Source organism: Cydia strobilella, chromosome 5 (assembly GCF_947568885.1).
Source record: "Cydia strobilella chromosome 5, ilCydStro3.1, whole genome shotgun sequence".
NCBI classification, from domain to species: Eukaryota; Metazoa; Arthropoda; class Insecta; order Lepidoptera; family Tortricidae; genus Cydia; species Cydia strobilella.
The window spans coordinates 2,585,773-2,611,054 of record NC_086045.1 but is presented as its reverse complement, the minus strand read 5'-3'; the positions used below and the strand labels follow the sequence as shown (position 1 = coordinate 2,611,054).

Here is a 25,282-nt window from a genome sequence, read left to right as displayed (position 1 = left end):
TATGTAAGTAATTGCAGATTTGTTATTCCAAAATAACAGCAATACCGAGTTAATAGACCTTTAAAGAACTATGATTTTATCTGTTTGACTTTAAGATATATTTAATGTTCACATTAACAACCTAGTTGGTCAATTAATAAGAAACAAATTTCTAGTTAGATATTTGTTGTACTGTACTACATATTATTTTTCATACAGTCACGATTATCACTACCTATATTATAATCATAAATAAAGTATCATCTAAATGTGTATATGTGTATGTGTACATACGGTAATGAAATATCAATACCTAACTGAACACACAAATATCGATAAAACACTCCGATTACACTGTCCCCTCCCTATATCGAATGGAACGATGTTCCAACGGTTAGCTACTCGCAGGCGTGTAGAGATCTCGAAAACACCAGTGTAACGTGACCGTGAGATCCGTAACAAACCATGCGTAATTAGACCTTACTTATACTGGTTTTTTAGCCCTTTTCTCGCCTGTAATAAGTAAGTGATTTTAAATCTATAAAATAACGCCATCTGGTGTTGAGTAGTTGTATTAGGTGAACGTTGAGCGAGCTTTTGTGAGATTAATGAGATAATGAAAGAGTCGTATGTCATATAGCTTTGACATTATATTTTAAACCGTCACTCATGTAGCCTACAGTTGATATTCGTTCGAGAAATGTCCACCGGTAATAACCTTTTGGTATGGAAAGTTGCTACGAATCAGAGCAATTTTGTAAGTGTGTGACGTATTTTAACGTGGCTATGAATGTGTGAGTTTAGCGACACTGGTTTTCATACTAAATAGGAGTCATTTCACATCCACTAGTTTATTAATTCGTGGTCTAAAGCGTCTCCAGGGGGGTCTAGCGGGACAGAGACAGGCTGGATATGCCTGTCTCGCTTACTATACTCGTACCTAGAGGGTCTGTGTGCTGGTGGTTTTTGCTCTTGATGGATGTTAGGGGGTAGAGGTGGTCTAAAGCGTCCCCAAGTGGATCTAGTTGTTGAGGAACAGATACAGGTTCTTCGCGAAGTGAACTGGACTCTATGACACCGCCGATCATGTTCGCGTAGTAGACTATCTGGAATCAAATAAACGATATTTACTATCGTCACCGGTATTAACTTAAAATAAACTGAAATAAATATCATACACCTAAGAAAAAGTGACCAAGTCCACCGGTGGCCGAGGTGGTCTGGACGTTAGCCGCGTAAGCTGAAGACGCGGGTTCGATTCCCGCCTTGGCCACCGGTGGACTTGGTCACTTTGGATATTTATTTCAGTTTATAATATATATAGTAGTCATACTATATATATAGTATGACTACTCAAAATAATTTTATTTGTTCCCCAGTAGCCAAATAGGAAGTAGCCAAATAGCAAGGGCTGTCACGGTCGCCATATAAGGCGATACGAGAAACCAATTGTGAACTTTACTGCATTGAAATAAGGTACCGCCTTCATGAGCTTCGTGGCCATGACGCTCTCGTCGTCTTGCACTTGGAAGTTCCTCGTGTAGTTCGTGGATATTATACGTAGTGTGATGAGCTACTGAATACAAATTTAAACCTTACGCTGTCGTAATAAGGTACTTTTTACTTTCACAAAATTTTGTTTGATACCGGTGCATTAATCCATGTTCAATAGTAGAAGTGTCTCGAAAAAACTATTTAACAGAGTAATGATGTGGCTAAATAGCGAGGGCTGTCACGGTCGCCATGTAAGGTGATGCTAGAACAATTTTGAACTTTACTGCATTGAAATAAGGTACCTTCATGAGCTTCGTGGCCATGGTGACGCTCTCGTCGTCTTGCACTTGGAAGTTCCTCGTGTAGTTGGTGGATATTATACGTAGCGTGATGAGTTGCTGTAGAGTTTCCAGTATGTGACGTAGACTGTCTTTGCAGTGCTGGGCCCACATCCGAGCCAGTTTTGCTTGTGCTGTAAAGAAAAAATAACCCATAAAGTGAGCACGTGATCTGTAAAATGTCCCGAACACGTCATTCCGCCCTGAGCTAATTGAGCTTATTTTTAGGGTTCCGTACCCAAAGGGTAAAAACGGGACCCTATTACTAAGATTCCGCTGTCCGTCTGTCTGTCTGTCACCAGGTTGTATCTCGTGAACCGTGATAGCTAGACAGTTGAAATTTTCACAGATGATGTATTCCTGTTGCCGCTATAACAACAAATACTAAAAAGTACGGAACCCTCGGTGCGCGAGTCCGACTTGCACTTGGCCGGTTTTTTTGTTTTTCATATTTGGAGATGATGTTTTGTCATATATGAGTAAAATAACTATTTTTTTGAGAAATAAATTTATTATTCAAATGCCTTCACCACTGGCTTCGTCAATTTTTCTTTAATAAATGACATTCATTATAGTTTGTATTAAAATAGTCAAGCAGATGGGAATCCAGTTCTAATAGTAGTAAGGAAACTCATTTTTTGGGGGGCAGAGAAACGGAATATATATAGACGATGCTCTTAGTACATTTTTGCGCTTCGTGCGCTAGTCCGACTCGCACTTGGCCGGTTTGTAGGGTTCCGTACCCAAAGGGTAAAAACGGGACCCTATTACTAAGACTCCTAGACGTACAGCGGAGTCTCAGAAATAGGGTCCCGTTTTTACCCTTTGGGTATGGTACCCTAAAAAGTTGTTTGGTCACTAAAAGTTTTGATGGGCTAAAACAAATCTCTGTATGTCAAACATTTTGCGCATTTGACATTTTCTTGGTTATTCGAAGGTCTAATACTTAATTTACTTAATGTAGCTTCCATGATAAGGTGGTGTTTTGGTCCTTAGTCCTTATTTAATATGGTAGACATGATTTTGTTTATATTTTACACTTAATTTTGACAGGCAGAAGTTTGGCCGCATGACATAACGCAGGCAGCTCTATTTCCAGGTAGTCACTGCAGCCAAGCTCCGAAGGCGATCACGAAGCGGTTGACGATGTCTTCTTCGTTATTCGCAGCTCCTATACTTTGTCTAGCTTTCGTAATAATGTTGCCACCACACTTTATTGAAGTTTAAGTATCATTTGCGACCTTAATGGAGTTTTTTAACAGATGTTTGACTATGGAAACTTAATTTATCCAACTTCAATTGTGACCACACATTATTGACCTATTGCAGGGATTGGCAAAATTTTGAAAAGAGCCAATCGCAATAGAAATTATTTTTAGGATTCAAAGAGCTGCGAATGTTGTTTTTAATATTTTAAGAACTCTAAATGTGATGTTTTGGTGTCTTAAAGAGCCGCAATGTTACCTCCAAAGATCCGCATTCGGCTCGCGAGCCATTTTATCGACATGTTGGTTTGATTTTCTATAACTAAATGAAGTTTTTTTCTATACTTACTTTTGACAAGCATATATTTGGCCGCATGGCACTTGTTACCTCCAAAGATCCGCATTCGGCTCGCGAACCGTTTTGTCGACCTGTTGGGTTTGATTTTCTATACCTAAATGAAGTTTATTTTCTACACTTACTTTTGACAGGCAGGTGTTTGGCCGCATGGCATAACGCGGGCAGCGCTATTTCCAGGTAGTCACTGCAGCCGAGGTCGGGCACCTCGAAGGCGATCACGAAGCAGTTGACGACGTCCTCTTCGCTCATCTTCTTCGTTATTCGCAGGTCGATCTCCATGTTCTCGGCGAGGGTCGTTAGGGCGGTCACTAGGGCTGAACTGTAGTATTCTGATGGCACCTGGAAAACAAAAATACAGTGAACAAGATGCATGTAACTGCGTCGAAATATCGAGAGCGCATAAACAATAAAAGGTAATCACGGTCTATATCCCGGTCAATATAAGTCTAGTGAAATATACAAAATCTCGATAATCCGGTATACCCCGTAATCTGGCACTAAAATTGGGGTACAAAATGATCATTCTATGTCATAATTTACTACGTGTGCTAAACAGATAAGAGTAGAATTTAGTATTTTAGTAAAATGTATTTCTACTACATAAGCGCTGGTGGCCTAGCGGTAAGAGCGTGCGACTTTCAATCCGGAGGTCGCGGGTTCAAACCCCCGGCTCGTACCAATGAGTTTTTCGGAACTTATGTACGGAATATCATTTGATATTTATACCAGTCGCTTTTCAGTGAAGGAAAACATCGTGAGGAAACCGGACTAATCCTAACAAGGCCTAGTTTTCCCCTCTGGGTTGGAAGGTCAGATGGCAATCGCTTTCGTAAAAAATAGTGCCTACGCCAATTCTTAGGATTAGTTGTCAAGCGGACCCGAGGCTCCCATGAGCCGTGGCAAAATGCCGGGATAACGCGAGGAAGATGATGAGTAAAATGTATTTCTACGATATACTAAAAACATATCCATATAATATGCAGATTTGCTCTAACGTCCAGTAATCCGGCTCTCTTGTGTCAGCATTAGTGCCGGAATAGTGAGATTGTACTATATTTGAAAGTTTTAGGTTATATCTTCTAAATGATTAGAGTTGACTTTGGGAGATGATACAAATAGTAACAACGAGGGTCCAGCGCCTATATAGTAAATATAGAAGACCGACAACCTGCATATATAGCGGCAGGGTTCGAAAGGATAATTATCGTGATTTTTATGGCTGATAATTATCGATTTGATAATAACCTAAAATTTACGAAATATAATTAGATTGTTACATAATGATTATCTTATAATTCAATGGTTAATAAAAATACTAATCAATATTAGGTTCAGTTTTTATTTGTACATAGCAAGCAACGCCCCAATCATTATTTTTTACTATCAAAGAAATCAAATAAAATAAATATAGCACCATCCATACCTGGATATAATTATCCGATATTTATCGGATAATTATCGCGATAATTATCAAAGACTATAATTATCTGGATAATTTCGAACCCTGCATATAGTGAGCTTTCTGGGAAAGATATAAAGGTTAAAAGCATGGCAAGTAAGTCTTTATATAAACAAGGTTTAGGCCTATAGTTTTTAGCCGGTGGTCCCTGGAATCACCTGTACCCGTACCATGAGTCACTGACAGTGTCAAAACTGACATATACGCTAACGTCATAGAGTAACTTATACTAGAGCGGTACTGTCATAGTAAATTTTGTAACCCCAGTAAATTCACTGCCATCTGTCGACACACTTTAAAACTAAAAATAAATATTTTAAAAAATACGATAAAATGTATTTAGATATGGATAAATGATTTTTTTTATTTGCATTAATTATTTTTATGATTTTGACCCATGTTCTTTCACTGATATGCGTGAAAATTGTTAAATAACAAACGAAACCGTCAACGCCATCTATACGACAGTTGGCCAAAGCTAGTAGCGCCCTCTGAACGAGAATCAAATTTTCTTGACTTTCGAGGCACGTTTTTTCCTTAGACTGTATCCATCTATTACGGAGTTATATCTATCTTTGCTAATGTCTACGTAATTTATTTTCTATAGGGAGCGTGCATAAATTGTAGGGGGCAGTACAGGAGACGTCAGATTTTTGACGCGAGGCGTAAATATGTAGTTTATGCTTCCAAAGTAGCCCACAAGATGGCAGCACTTGCTTTGGCGTGAAGTGTCAATGTACATGTGATGTACATGTTTATGGTTCCGATTCAGGCCACAAGATGGCAGACCCTCCAACGCGCACGGTCCCTATGCATTTCGCTCGCAGCTAGTACGAGCGAAATGCATAGAAAGTAACTATTTTACGTTCTCGAGCGTCTGTGTTAGTGCCAAACTGGTGGTAGCCACACTGAAAAGGTTTGCGAAATAAAATAAACCCTTATTTAGGCAAGTTTGGCCAAATGTGACGATTTCAAGCAAAAGGTACCACTTTGTCGCTTAGTTTAAGGATGCGTTGCGCATTCGAACAGGCGTTGGAAACTGGCATAAATGGGGCTGGTGTGACTCCCCTCAGTGCATGTGTGGTGACCCCGAGCAGACGGTCGAACACATCATTCTGGAATCCCCTCTCACCAAGTTCATGGGACGGATTGAAGACCTCGCGAACCACAGTGATAGGGCCATCGAGTATTTGAAGAGTGCAAACCTCAATCTTTAGATTAGTATCAATTTAAATCCAGTAACTGATAAATAAATAAGGATGCGTTGACAGGTTATTCGTATAAGGATTCAAGCAAATCTCGTCCTCATAGTAAGCGCACAAAGTGGGCCCTTTTGGTTGGGAGCGTCACAACTACTCACTTTAGCTAGGTATTGGAAGGCGCGACGACAGGACGCCACGTCGAGCCCGGGGCCCTCCAGGCTGTCCACGTCCTTGTCCGGGTCACTCGACGAGCACATAGCTTCTGTTTCTTTGTTTCCTGGACAAAATAATAGGGGATATTACTGCAATGTTCTGCCACCAGAGTGCAGCACTAGCCTTTTTAGTAAACCATAGAGTAACTTATACCAAAGATAGATATAACTCCGTAATAGATGGATACAGTCTAAGGAAAAAACGTGCCTCGAAAATCAAGAAAATTTGATTCTCGTTCAGAGGGCGCTACTAGTTTTGGCCTACAGTCGTATAGATGGCGTTGACGGTTTCGTTTGTTATTTAACAATTTTAACGCATATCAGTGAAAGAACATGCATGGGTCAAAACCATAAAAATAATTAATGCAAATAATATAAATCATTTATCTATATTTAAATACATTTCACTGATTTAAACTTTCACGATTTTTACTCATTATTACTTAAATTTTAAGTCCCGTGGAGATAAATAATAATTAAATACATTTTATCGTATTTTTATAAATCTTCATTTTTAGTTTTAAAGTGTGTCGACAGATGGCAGTGAATTTACTGGGGTTACAAAATTTACTATGACAGTAACGCTCTAGTATCAGTTACTCTATGCTTATACATAGTTACTGCGGTGGAAAATTACAGGCCAATAGCTATTCTTCCTACGCTGGCCAAATTGTTTGAGTCTATACTCCATCGAACTCTATCAGTACAGACTAGACCTCTTTTGTGTGATGCTCAACACGGTTTCAGACCGAATCGATCGGTAAACACAAATCTCCTGATTTTGGTCGATAGCATTTCGGAACACCTTGATAGAGGTATCCAGGTTGATGTACTGTATCTCGATTTTAGGAAGGCTTTCGATCGCGTGGATAACGATGTTTTGCTGCAAAAATTAAGCTGCATTGGCTTTTCTACTGGATTGCTGAAATTCTTTGCAAGTTATCTACGTGATCGACTGCAATTTGTCCGGCACGGTTGCTTTGTCTCGGCTCCTTATCATACTCGATCGGGCGTTAGTCAAGGCTCCATACTAGGACCATTCCTGTTTGGAATAATGATTAATGACCTCCAGTCTGTTCTAAAGTCATGTCAATGCCTCCTTTACGCTGACGATTTGAAGTTAGTTTACGGGGTGGAGCAAGAAACCGACTGTGAATCATTGCAGGCGGACATCAACTTGGTCTTTCGGTGGAGTATGGAGAACAAACTTCTTTTCAACCCAGCCAAGTGCAGTGTCTGTACCTTCAGCCGTTCGCGCGCTCCAGTACTTGCGCAGTACTTTTTGGGATCAGAGCCTATAAATCGTGTGTTTTCTGTTAAGGATCTAGGCGTGGTCTTCGATACTCGTCTCACATTCCACGAGCACATAGTGTCACTTGCGACCGACTGCTATCGAAGACTGGGCTTTGTAATCCGTAACTTGCGTAACTTTAACGATCCACTGGCTATTAAGCTAGTTTATAACGCCTTGGTGAGAAGCAAGTTAGAGGCTTCGTCGATCGCATGGTTACCGTATGAATCAACTTACGCGTTACTGCTGGAGAAAGTGCAAATAGCTTTCCTAAGGTTTTTGTACAAGAAGATTTATGGGTACTACCCGTTCCTGTATCCAACCAAGTATCTCTTGGGAACCCTTGGATACAATTCATTAGAAGTCAGACGGACCTTTAGTTTGCTATCTACTGCGTGTCGAACACTGCGCGGAGAGTCAGATTGTCCGGAACTTGTGAGCCGCCTCGTGCGACTGTTTGTTCCAGATGTCTCCAGAATAGATCTCAGACCGCGGAGACGCGTTCTTTTAGCAGTGGCGGCTGCGCGAACTGTGTCGCGAAGAAACTCGCCACTGCCGCGCCCGCGCGCTCTCTCTCTACTTAATGCGCTCTTGGCGTCAGCACCGGAATGCGATTTGATTGCATGGCGATGGGTGGCTGTGAGAAACGAATGCTTGAGGTTCTGTGAGGTGATGGACGCTAGGCCCTCGAGTGTAACGTAATGTTTGTTATCCGTGTGTGAAATGTAATGTAATACTTAATGTAATGATTCTATGTTGTTATGTGTTAGTTTCATGACGTATTGGTTTACTGTAAAGTCGTGTAAACGTATTTATAAAAAAAAAAAATAAAAAAAAAATAGTAAGCGCTGGTGGCCTGGCGGTAAGAGCGGTGCGACTTTCAATCCGAAGGTCTCGGGTTCGAACTCCGTCTCGTACCAATGAGTTTTTCGAAATTTATGTACGAAATATCATTTCATATTTACCAGTTGCTTTTCGGTGAAGGAAAACATCGTGAGGAAAACGGACTAATCCCAATAAGGCCTAGTTTCCCCTCTGGGTTGGAAGGTTAGATGGCAGTCGCTTTCGTAAAAACTAGTGCCTACGTCAATTCTTGGGATTAGTTGTCAAAGCGGACCCCAGGCTCCCATGAGCCGTGGCAAAAATGCCGGGATAACGCGAGGAAGAAGAAGAATACATACTGCACCTTTAACAGGTTTTTGACAAGTTTTCAGAGATAATAAAATATGACATTGATGCATCAAGGCGGTTTGCTTACAGAAGACCTACCGGGAAACGCGAATCCGAAAATTCGCTATCTGCCTCTTTATCCCTCGAATATGCAAGAGTGACAGAGATGTTAGATAAAGAAATTTTCTTGTTTCACGATAGACCCTCAGATTGTAGTAGTGGCGCCCTCTGGCGCCCTCTACGCAGAGTTTCGAGTATAAAAATAAATAAATAAGTGTCAAGTTCCGGCGATTCCGCAGTCTGCTTGCTGATACTGCGGGGTTGCAAACTGTATCGCAGCCATAATTGTGTTTTTTTTATAATAATATGTATGCTAGTTTTAAGGTATTTATCTAGTTGCCTGAAAATAAAGAATTTCATTAATTCATTCGTAACTCAGGAACAATTCGTGATAAACACAAATAAATGCCCTGACCGGGATTCGAACCCGGGACCTTCCGTTTCGTAGGCAGGGTCAGTACCGGTGGTCTTCTGGAGGGCCAGCGCCTTTTTCACGACATGGTCATCGCGTCTCATATGTCCACACCACCTCAGTCTGTATAATCACCTGTGTAAATCACCTACCTTTAGTATTTCCTCCACCATTACTACTGTCCGCATGAGGTCTCCCCTGGAAACACCGTGCTAGTATGGCCGGCTGTGTGAACGCTTCTCCTATAAATTATTAAAAATACATATACTGATTATGATACTTGGGGTAACTCCAGCCAGTAGATCCTGCAGCAAGGATTAGGAAGAGGAGACTACAAGGGGGAGGCGATGTCGATACAAAATAGCACTGTAAGCTCGCATGGCTCTGCTGATTCAACCTAAGTGGCAGCAGTTTTAATTACAAAACTTCCGTGAGACACATACATATTAAACATATTAATAACGGGTCACTTACGTATTTTAAGTCGAAAACGCTCGACATGTTTCACTTCGTACCAAGGAGCGTCATCATGGGGGGGGGGGGGGGGGGGGGGGGCGAGAAACTACCCGAGCGCACGGCATTATTGTCAAATGCGTTTTCGACTTAAAATACGTGAGTGATCCGTTATTAATATGTTTAATATGTGGCAGCAAGTCAGTGGAGTATGTCAGCGTCACCTCACACCGGCTAAGTCTCAAACGTGAAATCAAACAAAGTACGCGCGCAAACCGGCTTATTACGCAACAACCCCTGCCACCCCTCCGTAGGTTATTAAAAATACATATGTACACAAAATACATATACATATGTGTCGTTGACAGTCAAGCAAAAGGTACCACTTTGTCGCTAGTATTTGTTGTTATAGCGGCAACAGAAATACATCATCTGTTAAAATTTCAACTGTCTAGCTATCACGGTTCATGAGATACAGCCTGGTGACAGACAGACAGACGGACAGCGGAGTCTTAGTAATAGGGTCCCGTTTTTACTCTTTAGGTACGGAACCCTAAAAAAACGACTATAAAGGACGCGTTGACAGTTTATTCGTATAAACGTTCAAGCAAATTTCGTACTCATAGTAAGCGACAAAGTGGGCCATTTTGGTTGAAAACGTCACATGAAATGAAATAAAACTATTAACTGACCATCTGTAAACCTTACTGCAAGGACAAAAGGGGCCCGTTTATCAAAAGCTTGTAGCTTGTAATACAAGTGGAAGTCCCTTTTTGACAGCTTTTGTTAGAAAGGGATTTCCAATTGTATTACAAGCTACAAGCTTTTGATAAACGGGCCCAAGGTCTATATTTGGGGCATTTTCTATGAAAAGGGACCTTATTGTCGGTCACGTCGTCGCGCGGCATTGTATTCATATCGGAGCATCGCTAATAATGGCGACAATAAGGTAACTTTTTATAGAAAATACCACATTTAGTAACGTTACCTAGTGCCCTGATGAGAGGTTCTGGCGCCTTGGTCTCCAAACACTCCTCACACAACTTGTATATATGCTCTTCTGTCAATGGTGCACCATCTGATAAAAAAAACTGTAGTTAATTTAATACATGTATAATATCTATATTGAGGTGCGCTGGTGGCCTAGCGGTAAGAGCGTGCGACTTTCAATCTGGAGGTCGCGGGTTCAAACCCCGGCTCGTACCAACGAGTTTTCCGAAACTTATGTACGAAATATCATTTGATATTCTACCAGTTGCTTTTCGGTAAAGGAAAACATCGTGAGGGAACCGGACTAATCCCAATAAAACCTAGTTTCCCCTCCGGGTTGGAAGGTCAGATGGCAGTCGCTTTCGTAAAAACTGGTGCTTACTTCAATACTTGGGATTAGTTGTCAAGCGGACCCCAGGCTCCCACGAGCCGTGGCAAAATGCCGGGATAACGCGTGGAAGAAGAAGAAGATAATATCTATATTGTATAGAGTGTATAGAAGATAATATCTATATTGTATAGAGTGTATAGACACTTAAAAGGTACTTTCTCTGTTGAAACTCAAACTCAAATGATTTATTTGTAAACATAGGTAACAGTGTTGGTAAGTACAAAAAGTATTATAGAACGCTATGCTTCGCCGACAGGCATACAAATTTGAAATTAGGTATACACATACCAATTAAAATAAATTGTTGCATGCAAATACTTAACTCAAGAATGAAAATATTATATTATTATTTTCAGGGGTTTTTTATATCTCAGCATAAGCTTATAGTTAATGCCAGCTACGGGCCTAAGCCAAGTAGATGACATAAAGTCAAAGATATACATTTTAAAAATAGGTTATTCGGCTTATTCGGTTCTAGCTTCATCTTGTTGCAAAAACTTTCTAACGATTCTGCATGTATTTAGTATCGCAGCTTTCTGCAGCGGCATGTAGGTGTTTCGTTTCAGATCAATGAGCTTCAGACTATGGTGGAGATGTTTGGGGATGACGCCGGTCGTTGACAAGACTATGGGGAAAATGTAGTCTTTTTCTTGGTTCCAGATCCTAGTGATTTCGTCTTTAAGGTCGGTATATTTATGTATTTTTTCGGTTATTGTTTTCTGTAGATTGTGAGTGTTGGGGACGGCAATATCAATGATTATTGTTGTGAAATCTGACAGACGCGGCGGGTGACTTTGTATAATAAGGTGTGGTGATACGGTTGCCTAAAATTTAATTGTGACGTTTTCAATTATAAGGTACCACATTGTCGCTTACCATAAGGACGAAAATTGCTTGTATCTTTATACGAAAAACATGTCAGAGCGTGCTTATGGCAAGCGACAAAGTGGTACCTTTGGCATGAAAACGACGCAATTAGTAATCATGAGAATTTTCTCTAGTGACTTCAACGATTTGAATCCAGATTTTTATTTTGACTTTCGCTCGACAGAAAAAAGATCACAAACAGAGGTCTAAAACGCACTTTAAAATTTGTAACAATTTATGCACAAAAGCTAAAAAAGTGAAAATTACATCTAAATATGAGCAATTTTATTTTTGAGAGAACTCTTTCTCTACTTTTTAGGGTTCCGTACCTCAAAAGGAAAAAACGGAACCCTTATAGGATCACTCGTGCGTCTGTCTGTCTGTCTGTCCGTCTGTTACAGCCTATTTTCTCCGAAACTACTGGACCAATTAAGTTGAAATTTGGTACACATATGTAAGTTTGTGACCCAAAAATAGACATGTAACGAAAACAAATTAATTTTAAACACTGGGGCCACTTTTGGGGGGTAAATGAGAAAACTATATTGTGTTACATATCAAATGAAAGAGTTCATTGTGAGAATCTCAGATATATATTTTTTTAACTTTAAGATAAATAGTTTACAAGCTATTCAAGAAAATAGGCAAAAAATGACCCCCCCCCCCCCCCCTTTATCTTCGAAACTACTAGGTCAAAAATTTTGAAAAAAATACACAAAATAGATCTTTACCTATAGATCACCGGAAAACCTATTAGAAATGTGCAGTCAAGCGTGAATCGGACTTAATTACTTAGTTTTTGATCCGACCCCTACGGGTTTTTAAAAGACATTTCACATAAAAAATACATTGTTTAAATTGTGTAATGTACGGAACCCTTGGAACGCGACTCCGACTCGCACTTGACCGGTTTTTTTTTGTAAAACTTCCGCGGTCCCGAGCATGCACATCCTGTTCAGCGGTGAGGTGGAATGGCTGGTTCAGTAAGGCGAGGAAGGAAAGCCCGTCTTGATGGTCACAATTTATTATATTTAAAGCACACACAATGTAAGCACCTGTAAGGTGAATGTGAAGGATAGATTCTAATTGTTATCCGTTTACACATCCATCTCGCTCAGGCTTACGCTTACGCTCGGTGAGAGTGAGAGAAGAGGACGAACCTACGGGGCCTTAATAATGTACCTGACAAGGACAGCAGCAGCTCGTCCAGTATGTCTATCAACCACTTCGCACTTTTCCCCATGATCACTAAGCTGGTATCACTATGACGATTGACTGTTTCATACTCGATATAAAAGGAATGTAAGGCAAATAGGCTCATTACTATAATAATATGGAGGAATTTAGTAATTACCTAATTAGCTCATTATATTTAATGGGTTTTCGGTATGTATTTTATAAATTAGACATTAGTAGCCAGTTAGAATCAATGTGATGAGAATGTAATGTAATGGTTTGTAATTTAAATAGTGGTGTCTTCTTGAAATAACACAAATTATAATATTTTTCATAGAAAGTAATTTAATTTGTTCTTAGTGTTAATGAGAATTTTGCTGATTACTAACCATGTTGTAAATAGAAAAATAGTAATTTGTCGTACTTACAACATTTTTATTTTGAAGTAAATAAAATATAATCATTTCAGCGGAGCTTTAAAAGCGTATTATTGACGAAAAGTATACTTACAAGCAGTCAAATCTAGCAGTAACCGGTTTAGAAATAGTAGATTGTGTCACAAGGGAGCAAAATGATATATTTACGGCGAGGGCGTACATTGAATCCTGAACGAAGCGAAGGATTCTATAATTGAATCCTGAGCGTAGCGAGGAATTCTAAATTAGAATCCTAAGCGTAGTGCGGGATTCAAGTGTTAACAATTTTACTACCATGTGACACATACTATTTTTCACATCACATATAAGGAAATTATTATGTTCTCAAATATTATTTGACCTAAAAAAATAATATGCACATTTTGATCCCTCCTAGCAGGCAAGAAAAGTGCCACTTTGATCCCTCCTAGCGGGGAAGAAAAAGCCCTTTTTCGAATAGGTGATGTGAAAAAAAGAATTTCGATTTAGTCATTGCTGTGACTAGTTTTGAACTGGGGTCCTAGCCAAGATTATCTTCGTTTGCGCCACGACAACGAATCGCTATCTGTCTCTCCATTACTATTCCATATCAGTGCGATAGAAGGAGACAGATAGCGTTTAGCGAGGCCCCCTGACCTTGTTTGTGATTAGATTTAATTAGTTTATAATAGTATTGAAAAATATTTGGTGGCACTCACTAGTCACTACTGCAATTATTCATTTTATAAACTTGGCCTGTTTGTGACAATTGTGGGACCAAAACCAATCAAAGTGAGAAAGATGCAACACGCATTATTAGAGACCGCGAGTGCGAGTGAATAGCCAAACCCATTGGACGCCATATTGAGTATTTTAGTATTACTCACTGCTGTGACTAGTTTTGAACTCGTCCTGTTTGTGACTAGTTTCCTGTCGGGAGCTTGTGGCGCTCGAGCTGGGTAGCTCGGACTGTTATACTCATAGCCAAACCTATTGGACGCCATATTGGGAGAGTATTTTAGTATTACTCACTGCTGTGACTAGTTTTGAACTCGTCCTGTTTGTGACTAGTTTCCTGTCGGGAGCTTGTGGCGCTCGAACTGGGTAGCTCAGATTTTTCATCATGACTCCGTTTTTCTTTCTCTGTGCACGCTGATGATGGGCTGGTGAATTGAGAAATAAGTATTAAACTAAAGATATTTCTGTTAAGTTTAAATTCCTTAGGTTTCATTTCAAAACAGACCCGGAAAAATAAATAAAACCTTGTCCCAAATCACACTGCCTTTAGTTTAGTTTAGAGTCAATGACCACGGGCAATAAACCTTCATGAAATAGGATTGCGCATACAGTAATATCCCGATTTACGCGAGAGATACGTGCCGCAATCTGGTTAAGTGAAATTCGCGTATATCAGGGTTGACGGAATCCCCTACTCTTAAATTTTTCCTAACAGAATGGTCAGGCAAAGCGGGGATTTCTGCTACCAAAGAAGTAAATGACTGTTTTTTTTTAAGTATACTCTGGCGAACCCACTTTGTGAGTGGGAAAAGGCGCGAAATTCACATTTTCTATTAGAGGTCCCCCTTCGCCTACATTTTTTTAAATTTGCCGACATTTTCCACCGGCGGAAATGGCTTGCCAAATTATACATAAGCAATCCACGTAATGCGAGGCATTTTAGCGTGAAATTTGAAATTCGCGTTAAAGCAAAATCGCGCGTAACGGGGTCGCGTAAAGCGAGGTATTACTGTACTAGGAATTCATACATATCATACATATATGATAACCATTTAAATTTAAATTGTCACCCACTAATAGCCTATATACTGCTGGGCACACATCATTGAACTTCTTGATATTGAATCATTCAAAAATCAAAAAAATCAGAATCAAAAATGTTTATTTTCTTTAACATTCTCATCATCTTAAAGTTAGTGGTTGGAACTTCCTTTTAAGCTTTAAATATAGCCTGTGCCAGGAGGTACCGCCCTTTCTTATCTGGAGAACATTAACAACAGTGCATGCTACATTTATGAGTAGGTATGCTAGTTAAATATTACATTATGATTTACTTACAGTTACATATGTTACAATAAAAATGCTGAGAAGCTTTATACTTTATATCATTGATGATTTCTTTCAAAAAGAAACAACTGGTCAGATATCTTGTACATAAGTCCTGAGAATGAGGGTTTACCTGGTTGAGTCGCAAGGGCTTGTCCCAGTACGAGGCACTTTGTTGGGCAGACTGTCACATAGCCGTGCCTCCTTGTAGAACAGCTTTATGGCCTCCGCTGCAGCTTCATTTGGTGTCAGATTTCGGGCCTGTCAAATATTTTCAGTCTTTAGTATAAAAAGGTGCTAAGAAGAGTGAGTGAAAGAAGAGCTATTCTGAACACTATTGCAAATAGACGCGGGAAAATGATTGGACAATTAATACGACACGACTACTTCTTTAAAACTATCCTGGAGTGGATAGGAAGGAAGCGGGGTAGAGGAAAACCCAGACGCAGCATTTTAGATCAAGTGATAGAAAATGTAGGGGTTGTGTCGTATCAAAAAGTCAAAGAGCTGGCGCAGGATAGGGAAAGCTGGAAGATACTCCACCGACTAGAGAATAACTCTTAAGTTAATGATGATGAGTATAATAAACAACTAGCTGAATATGTGGTTCCAGCTTGGGATTTGGTCTATGGTACTTCCCCTACTAACAAGGGGGTGGATTTCAATCTGCCAGTGTTCCTAAACTAGCCAAAAATAAACTAGCCAAAACCCATTCATACAGATGCAGCTTTCATGGGACATATGCATACTCCACATACTTGCAATCAATGTGGTATAAAAAAAAAAACACAAACAAGTAGGTAACATTTTTTACAGTACATATGGTGCTACTTTCTCGCACTAGTGCGTAAAGAGCACTGTTCGTGCATATGTCGAAAGTTTAAAGGGCGATATGTACTGTAAAACGTTGTAAGATATAGAATAGGTAATTCGCAGCTCGTGTCGATTTAAAACACTCCCTGCGGTCGTGTTTTATTTTATTGCCACTTGTTTCGAATTTCCTCTTTTCTGCACTTGTATCGTAAATAACTATTTACTTAATAACAGCAACGTTTTAGAGACTAATGTGACAAGCACTCTTTATATATTAACTAGCTTTTGCCCGCGACTTCATCTGTGTGGAGTTAGTAATTTGGGTAGCTTATTTTATATCCAATCTGTTTTTTAATGATTCCCCATACAAATCCCAACAACAACCCTCCCCCCTCCTTTTTCACCCCCTTAAAAGAAGACTTCCGGGATAAAAACTACCCTATGTCCTTCCCCGAGACTCAATCTATCTTTATACCAAATTTCAACTTAATCGGTTCAGTGGTTTAAACATGAAGCGTAAGCGTTTATAATATTAGTATGGATTGTTTAATTACAACAATACCCATTTGAAATAAATTTTACCTGTTTATGTGATTCAATAATATTCAAATGATAATATTCATCTCTCATGGATTTCCATGTCATTCTATATGTGTCGGTTCAGAAAAATTTAAAAAAAATGTAAGTAATTTTCCATCCTTCTGAAGTTATTGCCCCTAGAGGACAAGAAATTATACGAAGCAATCATTTAACATATTATTTTAGATTTAACATTTCATGGTTAAGCTGAAAAGTTGCAGATTCATTCTGAACTTTGTTTACACATGAGAGCAACATCTTTTGTTATGGAACAAAAATAAAATTCTATAAATACACCCTGTAAAGGTCACTGTACACGAGTTACCTCTCCACTAGACGCACAGTACTGATTGTCACAGCTGGGGTTTCCGCAGCCATCCAACAGCTGGTAGAAGTATCTCTCGATCAACTGTTTTGCAGCAGCTCGCTTCATAATGTCCTCACCACAGTTTGAGTTTTTCTCCGTACATATACCTGAATTAGAGCACCTTTCGGTTGGGGCTGTGTTACTATTTGACGATGACGCTTCGTTCCCCCTGACAAATAAAAATCATATGATATAACACCCACCACACCGGCCATTACACGCATTTAAGAACAAAAACAAAAACGAAAGTAGCAAGTAATGCTATAACATAACCTTGTCTCAACTGCGCATCATGCTCGCTGTTTATAAATAGAAAATATAAGCGCATTTACGGAAAAAACCTTCTTATAATAAACTTCTAAATAAATTAGTACACTAACTTGAACACAAGGCAGCAGAGAATTACATATTTACCTTGAAGCTTCGTCAGTTTCGCTTTTTGAGTTCATAGAAGTTAATTCTATCAGTTGATAGATATATTTCACTGGGCACACATAAATGCAATAAAATGGACTGGTACATTCGACAATTATTGCGATTATATTGTTATACAAAACAATAACCACACAAAAAATCCCACCAGTTTGTTCTACTCTATTCTGTGATCTGTCATTCTGTCAACCATTTTGAACAATCGTGCTCCATTCCAAGTGTGGGATGATATTAACAGAATTTGATTTTAATCTCACTAGTTTATATGAAGCAGCCATTTATTTTAAGGAAAATTCTTAACAATTCAACACTGCTGCAAGGGATTAATTTTAAAAATACTAAATTTAATGTTAATTAGCACGTAATTATTTTGTCTTCCTGTGTATAATGGAACGTATAAGACGGTAAACGTTTCACTAGCCTTAAAAAACGCTTTATTTCGCTATACCAGACGATGTAACGCTTAATGAACATTGATTTGTTATCCTCAAACGTGTCTAGTACAAATAACGATGTATACGAATCGAGTAGATCATCACTGCGTTTCATTTTATTTTTTAGCGACATCTATTGTGAGGTACGAAGTTTATAATTTTTCGTATCATTTATGCATAGACCTAGCAGTACATAGATTGGCAATACGCGTGCGCCCGTGAGGGACAAAACATACGCAATGCGACAATATGATTGGTCGAGTAGATTTGTACATACATACATACATACATATAATCACGCCTATTTCCCGGAGGGGTAGGCAGAGACTACGGATTTCCACTTGCTACGATCCTGACATACCCTTTCGCTTCCTTCACTTTCATAGATTTGTAGATTTGTAGCCCACCATAAACCATACTAAATTTACGGTAGGGAATTAAAAAAAATGTGAGACTGTGACATGGACGAACAATAATAGCGCTTTCTCTGCTACTCCTACTGAAAGATACATAAGACTATCCCGTTCGGTCATTTCCCCCCACCCCTCATGACCGATCCGGTTATACTAGATTCATGCATTTATGTTACCTTGAACACCACATTGATACAAAGCAACACAGCATACATCAACCAGCAACATTGACAACTAGAAGGTCGCAAGAAACTAATTGGTGCAAACCCCGGCTCGTATTAATTAAATTAAATTAAAATTTCTTTATTTGAGACGTCATATGGTCCATAAATTTGTTAGTTATAGCTTATCGCTTATGTTAGTAACAACAACAACAGTAATTAACCTAATAAAATATTTAATAATTTGTAAACAAAAGCGACTTTGTCCACTGACCCATTGCCCATAACAAAGGACAATCTAGCTTATTAGCTATCAATGCTATCATGTTTAGATTTAGAATGCTGTTGCTACTCCCGCTTACTCTGTCAAGCAGTGAGGCCGTTTTTTTGCGCCACACCGCATCGTAACCGTCTGTGTGTACCTCAGCGAACATAATGAGTTTCTTGAAACTTATGTAAAGACCTACTGTTTCCTATTTTACCTTTACGGTTTACCTTACCATTTTATTTTTTATTATCCTTAAGCACAAAAATATGGTTTCTGAAAAAAGTTCAAGATTTCACATTCTGTCTTTAAACTGAGGAAGCCTTAAATTGACCGATAAACGAAAAACAAAGCTTACGATCAGCTGTCTAACTTAAGAAACTTAAGTACTCGTGGTACGCTAGAAGATCGAGGAGCAAAACAATGAGGAGTAAAACTAAAAGAAGCTCATTCATCTTTATAACATTATTAACATTAATAACATGGCGAGATCTTGTAATTGGTTCAAAAAGGAAATGAAAGGAAAGAGGGTGTCAATAAGATGACATATCTGCCCGTTTTTGACTAATGGGAATGTACCTTAATAGTCTAATATTTATATAATAATATAAAGTTTGGCAAGAATCGTTTGTCAGTGAAGCATACACAGAGAGACACATCATATTTCTCTTATGCTAGTATTGTAAATTGTACCTCCAAAAAGTGAGGTAGGTGAGTAGGTATAGTTTTTTTTATTCTTGTGTTTGGACTGGACTGTCTCATTTCAAACATAGACAGAGAGAACCATACTATCTTTGTCTTACAGTAGTACTAGCACCTAAAAGAAAAGGTTGAGTATAGTCTTTTTGTTCTTTTTTACTGACAATTTGGTTTGACCAACTATACTAACAAAACTTGTTTTCCATATTAATGTAAGTAGCAAAAACTAGATGTCGCCTTTGTAGGAACAAAAGCTTTTAGTATCTGTGATAAATTCGTCACCATCACCTGTACCTGTCAAAAATGTCACTAATGTTGTGAAATATAAACATACAATTTTTCCACAATTACAAGAAATCGATAGATATTTAAGCTTATTAAGTCGCAAACGGGCAGTATTTTGGATTCATTAATAAAGATGACGGAGGTATTGCCAGCAGAGGAGGCGCGACAGGACCGAGTGGAAACCATTATGAAAGGCTTTCAAGTGTATCCTTTTATATCAGTGTGCTATCAATTATATATTTCATGTGAAGTTACTAATAAATACTAATCTAGTATTAGGTAAATTATAATTTTATGTTATCTATAGAGTGAATAAATAAGTGAGTACTAAAACCACTTTCTTAATTGAAAAATATTGAATTAAACTTTGTTGTTCGTGTGGTATTTTACGGATGCAAATGAATGACCAAAGTGACACGTTTTATTAACGTATTATTATTTTTTGGTTATTTATTTTCGCCCTCTCTTATAAATATATTGACTTTCCTCTAGTCTATTGTACGCAGTGCTATATTTGTCTACCGTTCTTCATTAATTCTCATCTACTTAAAGGTTAACTGAAAGAAATCCCTTAAAGGGATAAGTTCGCCTTTGTACTGCCTATTTCTGTGCCATATTTGTGTTCTGTGTTTTGTAGAATAAAGAGTTATACATACATACATACATATTATAATACCATTAAATGTATTGTAATATATAATAGAAAATTCTCTATAAGTCTATAAGTGACAATGCTATATGAGTTTGCCTAAACAAGTGATTACTTTGGTGTGGCATGTAATTTTTTTATTTAAAATATAATCTAATTCAATTTAAATTATTTATTTCATTTATAATTAACTTTCGATATTAATTAAATGAATGAGGATGAGTATGAATATGAGTTAAATTTTAGTTTTAATATCAACTCCATAGTTTTCTTGCATCTTACCATGCGATAAAAAATTTGAGGCTTGATAATTTGCTATATACAAGTTTGTGTAAAAATAAAGTAACAATGCTAAGCGCGAAGTATTTCATACATCAACCTGCCTGTTGTTGTCTCTATCGCACGCGCATAATTATATTGCTGTCCCACTCCCACACTGGCATTGACCCAGGTATCATGGGCACGGGCAAATTCTTCATGGTTTGCGTCCGTACTTTAGCAGGAAAACACTGGCGACCCATATCATGGCTCCTCTACACTATCGGCGATGATAGATGTTGACTGGCAGGCACGATAGTGTAGAGGGCATTCTCCGCCAGTCATCGTCTATCATCGCCAATGATCGCCTGCGACCCGTGAGTCGTTGGTTTTTTGGGCACGCATCAAAGGGAATCGCCGAGTTGCGTTGTACAGGCGATCATGTGGATGCTTGCACGATGATCTTGCCGATTATAGACGATGATACTATCAACAATCATTGCCGATAGTGTAGAGGAAGCATTATGAATTTGCTCTGTATGAAATTTCTTTAACAAGTTCTATAACAGTAACTGGATGAATCTCCGTGATGCAGACTCGGGTATGTGTACATTTTTAAGATCTCTCTATTGATATTTCGTTTTGTTTGACGAGCGGTCTGGCCTAGTTGGTACTGACCCTGCCTATGAAGGTAAGGGTATTTATTTGTGTCATGAACACAGATATTTGTTCCCGAGTCATGGCTGTTTTTATTTATTTTATTATTTTATTTTATTTATTTGGAGATCGAACAGCTGTGACATTAACATAAAAATTATGGTTGATACAGAAAGCCAATTATAGGAACTCACAGGTAGTGACATGATACAAACTAATAGGTACTATACTAAGGTTGCGCACTATCGCAGCCACATATGTAAACAGAGCGTATACAAATGATAACTAATAAGGGAGTAACTAAAATACAAATTAACTTAGCAATGAAGACAAAAGGCAAGAAAAAAAAAGAAAGTAATAAAGTTACTAGTATAGGCATTCAAGAAGGCGACAACACGCTCACTCCAAAGACTCAAAATATCTCTGCACTAGATTACGTCTCACGCTAGGAATTCTACAGTTGAATATATCTACATCAAATTCATTAGACAACTCATTTAGGTTACGACTGGCGCGCGTTAAAAAACTATTCTGTCTCTATTTGGAAGATGCATTTTTGATTGCTATTGGGGGATGATACCTTTTAGAACGAGAGGGGGTTTTGAAACACAGTTTACTTAGCAACTCAGGGCAGTCGATTACACCATTAGTAATACTAAGGAGATAGGTATATAAAGCCTCTATAAAAACTAGATAATAAAAAAAAGAGTGTATGTAAATATAAGTACGTATATCGTCACCCATTGTACAGTCGCCATCAGATATATCGGAGCGGCCGAGGTGCTCACAAATATCTGAACACGCCTCTATTGTCAAGGCGATAGAGTGCGTGTTCAGATATTGTGAACACCTTGGCCGCTCCGATATATCTGATGGTGACTGTGCAATGGGTACTGGGTGACGATGGGATTTTTGGCACTTTGTATATATATATATAGGTGTGTCCTACGTGGGCGATCTCGTTGCGAACGCAAACGCTGTGGGCCCGCCGCGCCGCGCCGCGCCGCATCGCATTCGCGAGTTGTTCGCTTACGTAAGACGCTGCGTTAAATAACACTTGTATTTACAACAATTTTCAGGAAAAATAATGTGGCAGTACAACGAAGACATGTCAAACCCAAATGTGGAGCACGAGGCCCGAGTGCCGAAGCGCATATTGAAGTGCAGGGTGGTGTCGCGGGAGATGAACTTCAGCTCCGTTGAGGCTTTGGAGAGGTTCCGGCTTGAACAGGTTTGTTACATTACAAGTATTATAACAACCTAAGGTATATGGTAATGCCGAATTTACTTGATTGACATATAATTCCTTGGGCATAATCGAATTCACAAACATCTTTCAAGCCAACATTCTATAAATATAAATATATATTTAAACACCTCTAAAACACTAGCTATAAATAAGGTAGTGTAAATATATTTTTCTCTAGAGTCTGTGCAGAAAGAGAAGAGACATGGAATGTATTAGGCCCCATACATTCCACGACTCTTCTCTTTCCGCACAGACTATCACTCGAATATGCAAGAGCCCCGCTACCCCTCGAAAAAACCCCCTACGATAATCATAAGATTTTAAACCGTTTATTGCCAAAAATACCTTACATCATTTTGGAAAAGAGCTGATACTCTTCATACTTCTGGACCCATTTTTATCTAACATTGCTAAGAACCAGCGCAAGGAAACTCGATTTCATGTAAAAAAAACCGCATCGAACTCGGGCATTCCGTTTGAGAACTACGATGCCCTCTTTTTGGCATCGGGGGTAGAAAAAGCTCAAATCAATCTGAATTTTGAATATTTCGATTGGCGACTTAAACACCAGCCGCCCACACCAGGCGTGGCTCACTCCGCGATTTCGTCGCGTCGCTACAAGTACATGCGGCCCACACCAATTTTGGTGTCTAGCCATAGTAGTTGCCGCGCACCGCTACGGAACGGACGCCTGTTCGCGCTTGCGCCACCTAGCGCCCATATTTGTCGTAACAGAAGGGTTTTATTAGAGAGTGAATCTTCTGTACCTAGTACTATTATTTATTCTGTGCCCACACGTCAAAACTTGCCATTTGCCATTTTGATTTGTCAAAATAAAGATTCAAATTTGATGTAAATATGTAACTGATTTAAAAAAATAAAATTTCACTTTACTTTACTTTATAATGAAATGGGAGACCTTTTAATAGGACTCTGGGCCGCTAGAGGGTAAAAAATCTGTATATTTCCAGAAAGTGCTATTCAAAGGGCGGTGCCTGGAAGAGTGGTTTTTCGAGTTCGGTTACGTGATCCCCAACTCGACCAACACGTGGCAGTCCGTAATAGAGTCCGCGCCCGAATCGCAGATGATGCCCGCCAACGTGCTCAAGTAAGCTTTCGAATTTCTTTTTTAGGGTTCCGTACCCAAAGGGTAACAACGGGACCCTATTACTAAGATTCCGCTGTCTGTCTGTCCGTCCGTCTGTCACCAGGTTGTATTTCATGAGTCGTGATAGCTAGACAGTTGAAATTTTCACAGATGATGTATATTTCTGTTGCCGCTATAACAACAAATACTAAAAACAGAAAAAAAAAATTAAGTACCATACAACAAAAGTGATTTTTTTGCTGTTTTTTGCGTAATGGATGGAAACTTACGGAATCCTTCGTGCGCGAGTCCGACTCGCACTTGGCCGGGTTTTTGTGTTCTTATTTTTTTTTTATCCATGCTTGCACAGATAATGCTCACGCGGTTGAAGTAAGTTTATGTAGACTGTATGTATATGGGATAAGGCCATTTTGTGGCCTGAATCGGAACCATAAACATGTACATTGACACTTCACGCCAAAGCAAGTGCCGCCATCTTGTGGGCTACTTTGGAAGCATAAACTACACATTTACGCTTCGCGCCAAAAATCTGACGTCTCCTGTGCTGCCCCCTACAGTTTATGCACGCTCCCTTAGGGCCGGTATATACAGGCGGAATTTTTGAATGGGTTTGATACAGACTGACTTTTAATGGATGGGTTTATACAGGTGGATTTTAAACAGAATAGGGTCTAAAAATCATTTGAGAAGATTCAAACTATAGTTAATTTGTACTAGTATTGGGACATTGAACCCCAAGAGGTTAAACTTTTTTTTCTAATTGGAAATTACATGTTATTTTCACCTAAAAATATCACAAATTCACGAAAAGATCGTCAAATGTAAACCAAAAATAATAATAAGCAACAAAACAAGAAATAAAATAATCATACAAACCAATAATGTGAACAAAAAAAATTAAATTTATAAATAAAATAGTCAAATTCTGAATTAAAGTGATTTAAATATGAAATGTCAATATGAAATGTCAATGTCAATGTTTGTGTCAAATGTGTCAATTTTTTTTTTCCAGTGGCAACGTGGTGATCGAGACAAAATTCTTCGATGGGGATCTGCTGCTTACAACGTCCGGAGTCCGCCTGTTCTACGTTTAGGTGCATTTATTTTATAGTTTAACTGTGCATTTATTTATTGTTTGTTAATAAAATTTATTTTTACTGTATTTTGAACCGGACTCTCAAATGTCACAGGTCAATGTGGAGAAATATGAACATTTTGTTGGCGAAGACGGTCATAAGGCAATTAATTCTCGTATTTCGTATTTGTATACACTGAAAAAACTAATTAGCCTAACTCGTTGAGGTATTCAGAAAATAACTGAACTTGAGTAATGAAGAAATGAATTTTGATCAATATCTTACAACTGATTTCGTTGTAACAAACCGACCTGTTGGTTG

At 38.7% G+C, this 25,282-nt stretch overlaps 2 protein-coding genes across 2 annotated transcripts in view; one reads left to right on the top strand and one right to left on the bottom strand.

Moving 5' to 3' along the window:
• Window positions 1-17,902, bottom strand: part of LOC134741327 (ubiquitin-protein ligase E3A) — a 38,272-nt gene extending 20,370 nt beyond the window's left edge. Inside the window, exons 1-10 of the mRNA XM_063674078.1 lie at window positions 17,690-17,902; window positions 17,234-17,444; window positions 15,650-15,777; window positions 14,485-14,615; window positions 10,622-10,711; window positions 9,333-9,422; window positions 6,194-6,312; window positions 3,497-3,713; window positions 1,776-1,945; window positions 920-1,085 (exon numbers count right to left, since the gene is read on the bottom strand). Of these exons, the coding sequence (XP_063530148.1) occupies window positions 920-1,085; window positions 1,776-1,945; window positions 3,497-3,713; window positions 6,194-6,312; window positions 9,333-9,422; window positions 10,622-10,711; window positions 14,485-14,615; window positions 15,650-15,777; window positions 17,234-17,444; window positions 17,690-17,724 (1,357 nt within the window). The 5' untranslated portion in view covers window positions 17,725-17,902. The remainder of the gene's footprint in view (window positions 1-919; window positions 1,086-1,775; window positions 1,946-3,496; window positions 3,714-6,193; window positions 6,313-9,332; window positions 9,423-10,621; window positions 10,712-14,484; window positions 14,616-15,649; window positions 15,778-17,233; window positions 17,445-17,689) is intronic.
• A 2,070-nt stretch (window positions 17,903-19,972) lies between these two features.
• Window positions 19,973-25,047, top strand: LOC134741286 (retinal rod rhodopsin-sensitive cGMP 3',5'-cyclic phosphodiesterase subunit delta). The gene is made up of 5 exons (XM_063674002.1): window positions 19,973-20,168; window positions 21,441-21,472; window positions 22,608-22,759; window positions 23,749-23,885; window positions 24,898-25,047. The coding sequence occupies exons 1-5, from the start codon at window positions 20,098-20,100 to the stop codon at window positions 24,977-24,979; spliced, it is 474 nt and encodes a 157-aa protein (XP_063530072.1). The 5' UTR covers window positions 19,973-20,097; the 3' UTR covers window positions 24,980-25,047.
• The last annotated feature ends 235 nt before the right edge of the window (window positions 25,048-25,282 follow it).

Excerpts from the sequence above, each read along its gene's own strand:
- LOC134741286 (XM_063674002.1), top strand. The coding sequence starts at position 20,098 with ATGACGGAGGTATTGCCAGCAGAGGAGGCGCGACAGGACCGAGTGGAA. Across the intron at positions 20,169-21,440 it reads ATTATGAAAGGCTTTCAAGT|TAACTGGATGAATCTCCGTG; the intron begins GTATCCTTTTAT and ends GTTCTATAACAG. Across the intron at positions 21,473-22,607 it reads TCTCCGTGATGCAGACTCGG|GAAAAATAATGTGGCAGTAC; the intron begins GTATGTGTACAT and ends AACAATTTTCAG.